This window comes from Diplotaxodon limnothrissa, linkage group LG16 (genome assembly GCF_057381915.1).
Source record: "Diplotaxodon limnothrissa isolate DT_005_m linkage group LG16, D_limnothrissa_male_GT1.1, whole genome shotgun sequence".
Lineage (NCBI taxonomy): Eukaryota > Metazoa > Chordata > Actinopteri > Cichliformes > Cichlidae > Diplotaxodon > Diplotaxodon limnothrissa.
The window spans coordinates 30,334,689-30,347,978 of NC_140611.1; the positions used below are offsets into that span (position 1 = coordinate 30,334,689).

Genomic DNA, 13,290 nt, shown 5'->3' on the forward strand with positions numbered 1-13,290 from the left:
TAAAACGACGCATGCATGTAATTCTTAAATGCCTGCTAGAGTTGTACATTTATGACGATAAAAACCCAACGATACAACGGAGAACTATAGTTTCAGAAAAAATAAAACTTACCACAAAAGCACTCCTGAAGATGCTGCAAAGGCGGTAAATGCAGCTAGCCAAGTGCAGAGCGTTAGCTGTTCCAGTTCAAAAGTCCGTAACATACCATAGCATGCCCTCCTTTATCCAGCGTCAAAGGCAATGCCGCAAAAAACCCGTTGACAAATGTTTTTATTTCTGTTCGGATATTAACGTTCCACAAGTTTCTTTCGGAGTAATGAGCGGGCATTCGCACTCGAAGCGAGGAATCCAAGATGGTTGCCAGCACTTCATAAAGAAACAGGTGGCGCACGTAGGTACGTACGTAGGCACGTAAGTGACGTCAGTGTTAAAACTCAAATTATTTGAGCGCAATGCTAGAAACTAATCAATATATTCAAGTACTGATAACTTGAAAAAACAAACTTGTTCAAACTACTCAAAAAAATAAAGGTGTATGAACTTATAACAGGTTTTTAAGTAGTTGGAACTCATTTCATTTATCAAACTATTACTATTCGGTCTTACAGTGATTTGCGAACAGCACCAATTATACAATGAGGTTTTTGATGAGGGAACAAATAAGTGTTTTTTGTTGGTTATGATTTTATTTGTTTTTTGTTTTTTTACTGCCTCAGGGTTTTTTTTACTGCCTCGGCTGTGTTTCTTCTAAAGGAACTCAACAAACATAGACTAGAATCGCAAAAGATGACCTACTGAGTAAATTGGTTTACATCCAGCCTCGCAGCAGTTTGTGGTATATAATGGGAAAAGCCTGCCATTTGACTGCAGTATTTTGTGGTGGAATCACTCGTAAGAGGAAAGAAATGTAGTATTATACAAATATATTTCAATAAATACTACATAATAGCGTTTGATAACTATACAATAAAACACAGCTACTGTCACTCCATGTTAACACCTTATGCTCTATTATTGTATGATGGCAGATTTAACAGTTGGTTACATTGTCTTAGTTCATCTTTAGAGAATATACTGTATTTCTGCACATAACTATGATTTGGGCTTAAATGTGAGTGAGAATAATGAAACTTTAAGCCAGCTTCTAAAGCAATTCACTGCCTTGCGGAGTCAGCAGTGAAAGGGAGGCAATGATTCCCACAAGAAATGAAACAGTGATCTTATTAGCTAAGGCTCAAATACAAGTCTCTTAAGAGTAGAGATGGTGGATTTAAGAGAGCAAGCGAACTTGCAATGTGCCTGTAAGTGTCTCACAGTTATAATGGTGCAAATTAGCAATTTACACTCAGCTAATAGCTACACTGGTTATTTAGTTTTCTCACCTGCTGACTTTGTAAATTTATTAACATAAATACATTCTGTTACATTTAATGAACACTTTTTAATTACTGTAACTGCTGTTTATGTTAAACAATACACCTTATTATACATTCATCTCTCAAGACTCTTATCTAATGTGGAAAAAAGCTGTCCTCGTGTCCTATTACAAAACATGTTCTGCCCATCCAGTTCAGTAATTTTGCATTGTTTGTCCATCTTCTGCTTAGGTCGTAGCAAAAAAAAGGAAACCTGCTTGAATAAGGAGTTGCACCCGCTGGAGGAGACAGAGACATGTCCTTGTGATGAGTTTTTGTCCCAGCCCTGTGGGAACTGGTCTGCTTGCATACTCCCTGATCCTTCGGTCTTGGGATCATCACAGGGCTGGATGAGCCATCGAGAGGTGAAGGATTGTGGCCAAGGTCTGCGCTACAGGGCTGTTGCCTGCATTAACCAGCAGGAGAACCTGGTTAGCCCTTCACTCTGTACAGAGTCAGGTAGGACTAATTGAGATATGCCTACAAATTACACATTTTAGCTAAAAATAATGAGTATCCTTCATAAACATACAACATTGTATTAGATACATGCAACATAGATTATATCTCTAATTTATTTCACTATATATAGTAAATTGATGATGAAATTTGATGAGAGTATGAGCAATTTAACTTTTAATGTGAAAGAAAAATGTCAGTGACTAAAACACAACTGTAAGTCTTTGTCCTATATGGTCGTTTCCTTGTGTCGTGAAGCCTTGCTGTGTAAGTCTAGCTAAAAACCAAACGCAGAGAACAACAATTTTTTTAACACACTGTAAAAAGCTTATACAGCATAGGAATTAAATGCTCATTAGTCCGTTTATTAGCCCTCGGTCTCACGGTGGGTAAGTCCAGGGTCTGGGGTAACACTCACCAGTAGCGTGACTGTCTGACATAATTAATGTGATCTGCACTGCAGCTGCAGACCAAGTCTGAATCATCCCTGCCCATTCTGTCTGCCAATTTAAATTCCAGGCTACATTGTGGAGGTTTGCCACATCCCTTGCCCCATAGACTGCAAGCTCAGTGACTGGTCAGCTTGGTCCCCCTGCAGTGCATCCTGTGGCAGCGGGTTAAAGATCAGGTCTAAGTGGCTGAGAGAGAAAGCTTTCAATGGAGGACGACCATGTCCCAAACTGGATTTAAAGAACCAGGTAAGGCTAGCACCAGTGTAGTATATAGAATCCAATACAAGAGGAAAAAGCAAATATTGAAAGGTAACTGTTTGTTATGAATCTGTCCTCAAAGTGGAATTCCTATTCACTTGTTGCTTGATCTTTATTAATATTTATTAATAACAGTTAAAAATTTCAGGGAGAAATTTACACAAGGAGACACAGTAAAACCACACAGAAATGCGCTCATCAGCTCTTTTGCTGCTTATTTAAGTTCCTTTTTCTCAGACTTGGTCATTTTCAGGGATAATACAGTTTTCAATTCTGTTTTATTTATGTAGGTCCAAATCATAACAACAGTCATCTCAGGCACTTTATAAGGTAAAAACACTACAATAATAGAGAAAAACACCAACAATTAAACAACCCCCTTTGAGCAAGCACGTGGCAACAGTGGGAAGGAAAACCTCTTTTTTAACAGGAAGAAACTTCCGACACAACTAGGCTCAGGGAGGAGCAGCCATCTACTTGACTGGTTGGAGGTGATGGGAAGAAGACAGAAGAAAAGACAGACTGTGAAAGAGAGCCAGAGATTAATAATAACAAATAATGGAAGTCACGTGTACTTCTGCAGTACATGCAACACAGAATTATGCTAAATGTGGAAACAAATACCGTCTTAGTGCTAATAGTGTTCTCCTTGCTGTACGCAGGCACACACTATCTTATACAGGAAACATTTGTACGGTGCATGCTGCAGTTTCCATGTGAGTGTTTGACACATCTCATTTAGGCTTTTAGGATACCTTTGATGAATTCTGCTCACATTTCAATGACAAGGTTTATTACCCTTTAGGCAGAGGGACTCAGGGGTGATCAGTTCATTGTCTGGTGTTTTGAGTCGCCAAATCAATGGCCTTGCAAGACACGCCCTTTCCTTGACATAAAAATGGAAGAAAATTAAGTAACAAAAAAAGAAAGAATAGAGAGGAGGGAAGTGGACAGATGGGAGCTTTTGATATTCCATAGTCAGGTTTTTTTGCACAGCCCTGAATATTTTGTGACAGCACATCTCTCGTGGGGTCACGGTTTAAAGAGGGGAAGTGTTTTATGAATGCTGCCTCTATGCCTGAATGGGCTTGAAAGGACACTTTAGTTTGTAGAGGTGAGTATGGAGATGAGGCATGGCTGTGTGAAAAATATTCTAATGTGTTCTAGTGGAGATTTGTGTACAGATGGTTAAGTGCCCACTAACAATGTCTATATGGCCCCTGTTGTAATGCCCTGTAATAACCCTCAACACTTAAATTGGAGCTCACTGTTGCCCATGTCCTCATGGATTTATCCAGACTGTGGAGTGGGGCTCATTGTTAACATTGCTAAATTGGACATTTAAAGTGAAGTACATCTGTCCAAAGTGTGGGTGGAGAGATACTCTAACCTTTGTGCTAGTTCTGTAGGCATAGAGCTGCGAGGGTGCTTCCTCCTGTTATGTCAAATGAGGAAACTTCTAAATGGTCTCAACAAGATGTCAAAGAAAGATTTATCCTCTGGTTTATCCTTGCTTTGTCCTAAAGTAACTATTGTCCATTGCTCTCTATTTTTACATTTGTAAAAATGTAGTTAATGTCTGTTAGGAGTATTTCACGACAACGAAAATTCTCAATCCTAATTGGTCTCTCCTCTTTCACAAACACTTGCTCTCCTGTCGCTGACTCTGAACTGTGAATCGCTGTAGCCAAACTCTAGCCTCACACCTACCAGCAGATGTTTCCCCTTGAGCCCCAGCCAGAAGTGATTGGCTCGACAGTTATAAAATTTACAGCATGCCACAAATCATCTTCTTGTCACACGGCTGAGTGAGCGCAAAAGATAGGGGGAGAGATAGAGAAAGGAAGAGCCAGAGCAAGAAGGAAAACGAAAGCGAGAGAGAGAGAGCCACCATGGAAATAATGAGCAATAATGGCTACAATGTCAAAAAGGCTGTGCAGAAGCTGCTCTGTAAAGTAAACTCAAAAGTGTGCTGTTAATGAGCAAGCCCATATGTATGTATATATTTTCTTTTTTTTTTTGTACTGATAAATGAATGACCATGAACAAGTTAATCATGATGAATAATGCATGCATCACTCTCACTGAAAAAAGTCCCCAAGCTGTGGTGTACAAGTGGGAAATGAGTAAGTAAAGAATTAACTTCATGTTGAAGAATACTAAAAACCCGGCACTCTTGTTTGCACTTTGATAAACGCCACCCCTAAACAGCAGTTGTTCAGTCACAACTAGCCAATGTTTTTGATTTTATCCATGTATGGATCCAGCTGTAACACTGACTGTATATAAATCATAGCAAAACTATGTTTAGATTAATTAGAGATAGACCAAAATGTGAACATTCATGGGCGCATATCCATCTTTCTATCATTAGTATTAGTAGCTGAGTATAATTTCAGTTACAGGTTACCAAAAAAAGCGAGTATATCTGTGTAAAACTCATTAACTGAAATAATGCAAGTTAGTCCTCATCCAGCACAATGGGACACATTCCATCTCCCAAATCGACCCACCCATCCCAAAGTGAGTTGTGGTGGGTCATTTGCTCGGACAGTCCCAGTGGATAAGACCTAGGCCACTCCTGTCAGCTAGCAGCTATCAACAGGATATTGAGTCTACAATTCACCACTGATAAGAAGATCTTCTAAAAGAAAACTGGAAAGATCTTGTCTGGTCTAATGAGTCTTAATTTTTGCTGCAGCATTTGGACGGTAAAACAGGGATCCACCTCAGACTGCTGGTGGTGGTGTAATGATGTGGGGGATATTTTCTTGACAAACCATAGGCTATGGATCATGTCTTTGTGTTCACTGTATTCAATTGACCTCCGGAGTCACCAGATGTCAATCCAATAGAGTGTCTCTGGGATGTGGTGGAATATTCAAATTCAAATTCAAATTTTATTTGTCACATACACAGTCATACACAGTATGATATGCAGTGAAATGCTTACACAATTGCTCGTGACCTACAGAAACAGAAAAAAAGGCTATGAATAAGATAGGAAATAAATATGAAAATTAAAAAGGGTCAATTTAACTAGGAAGGAATAAAATAAAATATAAAAATTGAAGTTAAAAATGAAACAACTGTACAACAACAAATTAGAATGAAGGGTAAATTTAACTGGGAAAGAATAAGATAAAATATATAAATTAAAGTTGAAAATAAAATAACTGTACAACAAAATACACAATACACAAATACACAGTATAGAAATATATAAGGATGTATGAAGAAATATAAATATAAATATATATTTATAGCTCCTCCTCAGTCTCTCTATGTTGGCTTTCCTGACCTCAGCAGAGAGAACAGTCCATTGTTGGGATGGCTGAGGTCCTTCACGATCTTCCTGGCCTTGGTCCAGCATCGCCTGCTGTAGATTGAGTGCAGGTCAGGGAGCTCGGAGCGGATGGTGCACTCAGCTGATCGCACAACCCTCTGTAGAGCTCGTCTGTCCTGCATGGTGCTGTTCCCGAACCAGGTTAAGATGTTTCCCGTCAGGATGCTCTCTATGGTGCACGAGTAAAAGTTCTTGAGCACCTTGGAGGGCAGTCGGAAGTCTCTCAAGCGTCTGAGGTGGTAAAGATGCTGTCGGGCCTTTTTCACCACAGTGTTGATGTGACAGGACCAAGACGGGTCCTGCATGATGTGAACTCCGAGGTATTTGAAGCTGTCCACTCTCTCCACTGGGCACTCGTTGATGACGGGGGTCCGGTAGTTCCTCTCCTGCTTAGTGCTGAAGTCCACTATCAACTCCTTTGTCTTACTGACGTTTAGAAGGAGGTTGTTCCTCTGGCACCAGTTCTCCAGATTCCTAATCTCCTTCAGGTAGGCCATCTCGTTGTTATCAGAGATCAGGCCCACCACGACGGTGTCGTCAGCAAACTTAATGATGATGGTGGAGCTGGTAGTGGCTACACCAGGAGAATAGGAGAATCACATCATAAATGTGAAACCAGCAAATCTGTAGCAACTGCAAGATGCTGTCAATATCTGCCAAAATTTAACTACCTTGCCAAATCTATGCCAAAAGGCCTCCAACCAAATATCATGTATACTGTAATGAAGTACATATCTAAAATCTTTTGTTGACGTTATTGTTTTAAACCATAGCCAACCTTCATTTTTGATAACAGTTATCATGAACCGGTGTTTTAGAAATGACCACAAACAAGAAAAAATTCGTTTTTACATTGTCAACATAGCTTGTGTAACTTTTTGCCATGCAAAATATGGTATTATATAAATGTGTGTATATATATATATATATATATATATATATATATATATATATATGTATATATAATGTCTCCTTGAAATACACCATGTGTTTGTCACTTCTCTCAGAGAATGTGGAGTTATAAATACAGAACTGACAGTATTTTTTTTTAAACATTGCATCAGGAAACACATGACTGCTGTCAAGGGTGCCTGGCCATAGACTGAAGTGAAGTCACCACTGGCAATACATGGCTGTCTTTCTCATTTTCTTGAAATAAGTTCCATCTTGAAGCCTCGACATATTGTCAGCTATGAAAATAGGAGAAACAAGAGGGGGAGCTTTAAATTAGGAGAGATTTTAAAGTCGCATACATATGATGTTTATTGGTTCATTTTCATTACAGTTAGTATGGGTTCCCCATCATGATAAGTGTCTCATATATACCCTTATTTTTAATTGTGGAGTACAGGTATATACAGTGGTGTGAAAAAGTGTTTGCCCCCTTCCTGATTTCTTATTTCTTTGTATGTTTGTCACAATTAAATCTTTCAGATCATCAAACAAATTTAAATCATGAATTAACAGTGATTGACCACATTTTTATAAACCTGACATCAGTTTCACTGCCACACCAAGGACTGATTACTTACAGACCTGCTGAATGAAGAAGTCAGTTAAATAGAAGTTATCTGAAAAACTGATGCGGGTTAAAAAATCTCAAAAAGCAACACAACATGCCACAATCCAAAGAAACAGCTGAGAAACAAAGTCATTGACATCTATCAGTCTGGAAAGGGTTAAAAAAAGCCATTCCTAGGGGATTGGGACTCCAATGAACAATGGTGAGAGCCATTATCCACACATGGAGAAACCAGGAAAAGTGATGAACTTTCATAGGAGTGGCCAGCCTACTAAAATTACTCCAAAAGTGCATCAATGACTTATTTAGAAGGTCACAGAAGAACAGAACAACATCTAAAGAACTGCAGACCTCACTTGTCTCAGTTAGGGTCAGTGTTCATGACTCCAACATAAGAAAGAGACTGGGCAAGGGACTGCCCCATTACATCTGGTGTTATGAGTAACACAACATTTCAGAAAAGGAACATCATACAAACACTAAAATATGGTGGTGGTAGTGTGATGGTCCGGGGCTGTTTTGCTGCCTCAGAATCTGGAAGACTTGCTGTGGTACATGGAAACATGAATTCTGCTTTCTACCCAAACATCCTGAAGGAGAATGTCCACCCATCTGTTTGTGACCTCAAGCTGAAGGGCACATGGGTTCTGCAGTAGGACCAAAACACACCAGTGAGTCTATCTCTGAATGGCTTAGAAGAAACAAAATGGAGACTTTGGAGTGACCTAAGCTGAATCCGATCGAGAACCTTCCAATATGGCTGAATTACAACAATTCTGCAAAGATGAGTGGAACAAATTGTTCCACAGTGCTGTAAAAGTCTCATTGAGAGTTATTGCAAATGCTTGCTGCTGTTAAGGGTGGCCCGACCAGTTATTAGGTTTAGGGAGCAATCCCTTTTTTTACACGTGGCCATTAATATGCAAACTGTCATGACCATTGATCAACAACCACTGATCAAAGCTCATTGATCACTGACAATTGATCAATGGCCATGAGTACCATTCCAAACAGTTGGGGAATGGCTGCAATCACAGCATTGTAATATGGCAAAAGATGAAAGAGTGGGCACTGGCCTCTAGGTGTAAATAGACTGGGGGCTTAGCAATTCGAAACAACAACATTGCAGATGTGGAAGCAGAGCAGCTGCAGATGAAAGTTTCAGCCTGTCTCAGCAATGCAGTTTCTGTGGCTGTGATCAGTTCTACTAGCGGGATTTTTCTCTGTGTCACAGCAACCCTTTTGCAAGGATGTTTTTCTTTGCTTGGATGAGTTGTCTCATGCTGTGCTAGACGAGCCTTCTTAGTGAAGTCAAACACCTTTTGAAGAGTATTCTCATCTGGAAACATTGTAAGTCTGTCAGATCCGCGCCTCTTTTGATTTTAGCACATCAATGGTAAAAAAAAATGTTGTCTCACCCGTTCATTGAGCAGCTGACTCTGTGCCTTCTGCAGGAAGGCACCACTGACGATCTTGTCAGTGATGCTAGTTTCAGTCATTGTACAAAAGAATTGTTTATAAGGTTGGGGAAACCTGCATTCAACTGAGACTGCAGAAGTCATTTGGATGAGTGACGAAATGTTTCTCTCACTGAAAACTGAAAACCAGATGAACAGAATCAACTTTTGGGGATCTTTTTCTAATATTTTAATTCGTTTGGTGATCTGAAACATTTAAGTGTGACAATCATACAAAAAAAGTAAGAAATCAGGAAGGGGGCAAACACTTTTTCACACCACTGTATATCCCACATTTTTAAACATAATTATAAATTCACCCAAAAACCTTTCTAATGAAATCATGAACCCCTTCTCATTGATGTAAGAGTACCACTATTTGTAGCATACTGCTAAACACAAGATGCCCTGAGAGATAGCCACTGAGAGCTCACAGATGTCAAAGCTGAGCTCCAAGGCAAACACAAATTGGATCTATAATTACTAGAGATATCTGAATTTCATCAAAACTCCAACTGTTTACCACCAAATGCTGAGACATCACGTACTATATTCACTTTCCATATAACACATGTCTTCATTCTGTTAAGGCCTTGGGGTCTACACTGCATGCACTATGTGTGCTAAGCGGTTTGTCTGTGGATGCTGTTTTAAGAATTTTTTGGTGAACAACAAGCAAGATGTAAAATTAATAAAATTGCCTTCCATTTCTCAAATGATGATGCTTCATCTATCCCGTCTATAAGAATGAATAATTATATTTAATTTATAAGTTTTTACAAACAGTGTTGTTTTTGTAGTGAATTGGAAACAGTTCAATAGTTGTCAGCGGTTCAATCTTGGGCTTATTCTGTCACCAGACTGCACCGATGCATCAATCCATGTGGGTGACTGTGTCTATTAGAGAGAAAGCCTTGTATGTATGCAGCAGGTGCTGTATGAATGTCAGTGTGAAGGATAGGGGAATAGGGCTTGTTGCATGCATCAAACATCACAGTTGTTTTAAAGTCTCAAAAGAAATTCCTTAATTATTTTAAAAATCTATGCCACTTTTTTAAAAGGTAAGACAGAATTTTAATTATAAGTATATGTAAATGATATGTAGATGTAAATGATTAAGATTTTACCCACCATATCCTATATACAATACAACAGTCAACAGTTATTTCCCAGACTCTGTTTTGTTTTGACAGAGTCAAAATAAGGTATGTTGTGCTTTCTTGGCCATTGCTTGATCTCTTGGCTCCGTTCACATGGGTGTTTATGTATTTGTCGGTAAGCTACGGGGCTGCTGATCCTACTGGGTAACAGTGTCTTGCTTTAGAGAAAAGAAAATGAAAATGGTGACACACGGTTTTAAATAGGCCTTAATTTACTGACAATTTGTTTTTTATCTCAACCACACATTTACTGATGAGAAATGTCATGGTGTCTGCTGGTATTGCTGCCAAGCTAAGCTCTAATGGTGCTGCTGTTTATGATACCCAAGCTCACTGTTTTTTCAGTAACACATGTAAATGTTTGATGCTGTTGGCTGTTGCAGGATTAAATTTCTACTAGTCTTGTCAGCACTTGTTTTTGATATTTATCTAGTCTTCCCTCATGGCTTAGCTCTTGTTGATAAATCTTTAATACATTTGGTGTAATTGGCTTCAAGTATTTTAGTTTATCAGATTTTCTCTACAGATTTAAAATCTTATTTTGAAAGGATAATTAACTCTGTTCACTTAGTAAATGATTAAAAGATGTGTCTGTTGTTCATGCATTATACAATTCGACCTAAACCACGGTCCCGTTAAAGTTGTGAGGATTAGCTAATCACACTTCATGAACATGTGACCGTTATTACTGTCTCTATGCCAAAACTGAAGTTATAAACAAGTTTAAAAAATAATTGAGTCTGCATATGTTTGCTGGGAAATTGGAGTTCTGGGAGTTTTACCTACCTTAGAGCCTGCATTGTGTGCTGTTCTCCTACTAGCCAGATTAAATAAAATACTGTTCAACCTACACATCGAATCTAACATTCTTACCAACACACATTGTCTGCTGAAGCTAGCTAAATATGTTGACAGTTGCTTTTAGAAACTGTTGGGTTGTTTGGCTGTGTTTTGTTTTTTGAGTCGTTACCCATTTTCATTGTAAAGAACCTTCAATTCACTGAATCTGAATGAACAGCCTCGTACACATAAGAATTCATCCTGCTACTTCTTTATGCAGTCACATTATCAAGAATACTACTGGTCCAGTTCCACTAGCAGACACACATGCTTATACTGTCTCCACTATGTTTGCCAGATGATGGAATATATTTCAGCTCATAAGGTGTTCCTTCTCTTCTGAAAACATTCTCATTCCTATCATTCTGGTACAAGTTTATCTTGTTTTGATCTGTCCAAAGAGTTTTCAAAGATTGTTTTTGTTTTCCAGGACTTTTCAATGTTTTCTGGGGTTGCAGAAAATTTCTGAAAAAGCCTGGCTTCCTATTCTTTAGTGTAACCAGTGGTCTGCATTTTGCCATCGCATCCACATTGCAGACTTTTATAATAATATACCTACTTCCTCTGGAGTGTTCTTAGTTATAAACAAGACTTGGAAACAATACATTTTAGCATTCCATGTTTCTGGAGTCCTTTTGATGTTGTTAAGCTAGCCAGTGCATTCCCTGTTTTAAGAATGCACCAGATTATCGATTTGCCCACACCTAAACCTGGTCATTTCAGTTCATTGTCAAGATACTTTTGAGCCTTTGAAAATGAGGGCCTATGTATAAAAATGGCTGTAATTCCTTCAACTTAACTGCAGTGGTGTGCTGAGGCAAAATATAAAAAAAATTATATTTCTTAGCACAAATTTTATGGACCTAATTGTAGGATTCTGCCCAAGGAATAAAACCAACACGTGGTCTTTAGCTATAGATATATACACATCTAGTTGAATACAATTAATATGAATTCCATCTACCCATCCATCGTTTATTTTTTTGATAAATTATGTTTTAAAATTAATAATAATATATTACTGTTATTTATCTTACAGTTATGGAGTAACCAATAGAAAAATGCAAGCTTTTTAACGTGAGGCAGTTGTTGCATACTGATGCGTGAAGGGAGCAGAACCCACGGGGGTTACTACACTGACAGACAGTTGCTTTCATATATCCCAGAGATGAGAGAGCCACATCATGTTCATATGACGTTGGGAATGCACAACTCTGCGAGCAGTGTTGGATATACATCTTCCACAAGCAGCCAAAACTTGCCCGTAATGCCTTTAGCCATTTTAGCTGGGTTTGTCAGGTCAGATTCAGTCATCTCAGAATGTCATTTTTTTTCCTGAAAAATTCTCAAGCTAGAAAGCCTTTCATGTTACTGTGACAGCCAGCAGCTGTGAGTCATCATGTCCTTTGCTTCAGGATAACCGCATAACGAAAAATGTTTTTAATATGACGAATAGGAAATGTTATATATCTTATAGTCTAACATATTTTTGTTTTATTTTATAAAACAAGTCTGTCTTCATTTGCACATCAAATAAGGTTGCACAACAAATATAATGAGCAAAACAGTTTACACAGCATGTAAGATGTAGTGGTACAATGTACTGAGCAGAAGGCAAATTGAAGCCATAAGCAAATATTTAATTATTTTTGTGCAGACTGTGTGCATATGCTCATCTGGGGCACGGAACTTTGAAAACAAAGGTTATACCTGCTTTTGGCAGTAATATGTCACCACTTTGTACTGTTGTGAAAAGTACCATGAATCAATATTGATATGATAAATCTTGCAGGAACCTTGGCTTGTACTGAAGACACACAAGTGGGCCGTTGTACTTCCCCAGAGTAAATAGGGGTGCAGTGGTGACAGACACTGTATCAGCCATTATATGCAATATTTTCTACGTACTGTGTCGACCTATAAGTGCTTTTGAGAGCTCTTTGTATGCCAGATTGTATGACCTACCGTAACAGAGGCACCCCTGTCTTGTTGTTTCGAAAATCTTCAATAATGACTGTTCACAGTGCAGCAAAAATAAAGCCCAAAGTACACAATTATTGCGACATTATTCAGTAATATAAGCTGCTTTGCTTACCTTATTCAAGTGCAAATTTGAGATTTGGCAAGTACAGCATCGGCTATGCTTACCGTAAAAGCACTTGATTGTTTGTACTTTCAGGCATTTTACTTTTCGGGCTCTGTGAATAAATTGATAGCTGCTGCTTTGATGTTACTAGCCGTTCTGCTTTGTCGTAAATGTTCTTAGGGACTCTCTTCATCGCCGTGACAGGTGTTATGTTATAGTTATGAGTGTGTCATGTTGGTAATTTCCATACTTCTGTAAATAATTTGTTGAGAGTGTTTATATTATTGTGGCATA

The 13,290-nt window shown here is 38.5% G+C and overlaps 1 protein-coding gene across 2 annotated transcripts in view; it reads left to right on the plus strand.

Annotated features, from left to right (window-relative positions):
- Positions 1-13,290, plus strand: part of thsd7ba (thrombospondin, type I, domain containing 7Ba) — a 143,973-nt gene that overhangs the window by 97,288 nt on the left and 33,395 nt on the right. For both annotated transcript variants that reach the window (XM_085373691.1, XM_085373690.1), the window contains exons 13-14: positions 1,609-1,875; positions 2,395-2,573. In XM_085373691.1, coding sequence (XP_085229817.1) covers positions 1,609-1,875; positions 2,395-2,573 — 446 coding nt within the window. The remainder of the gene's footprint in view (positions 1-1,608; positions 1,876-2,394; positions 2,574-13,290) is intronic.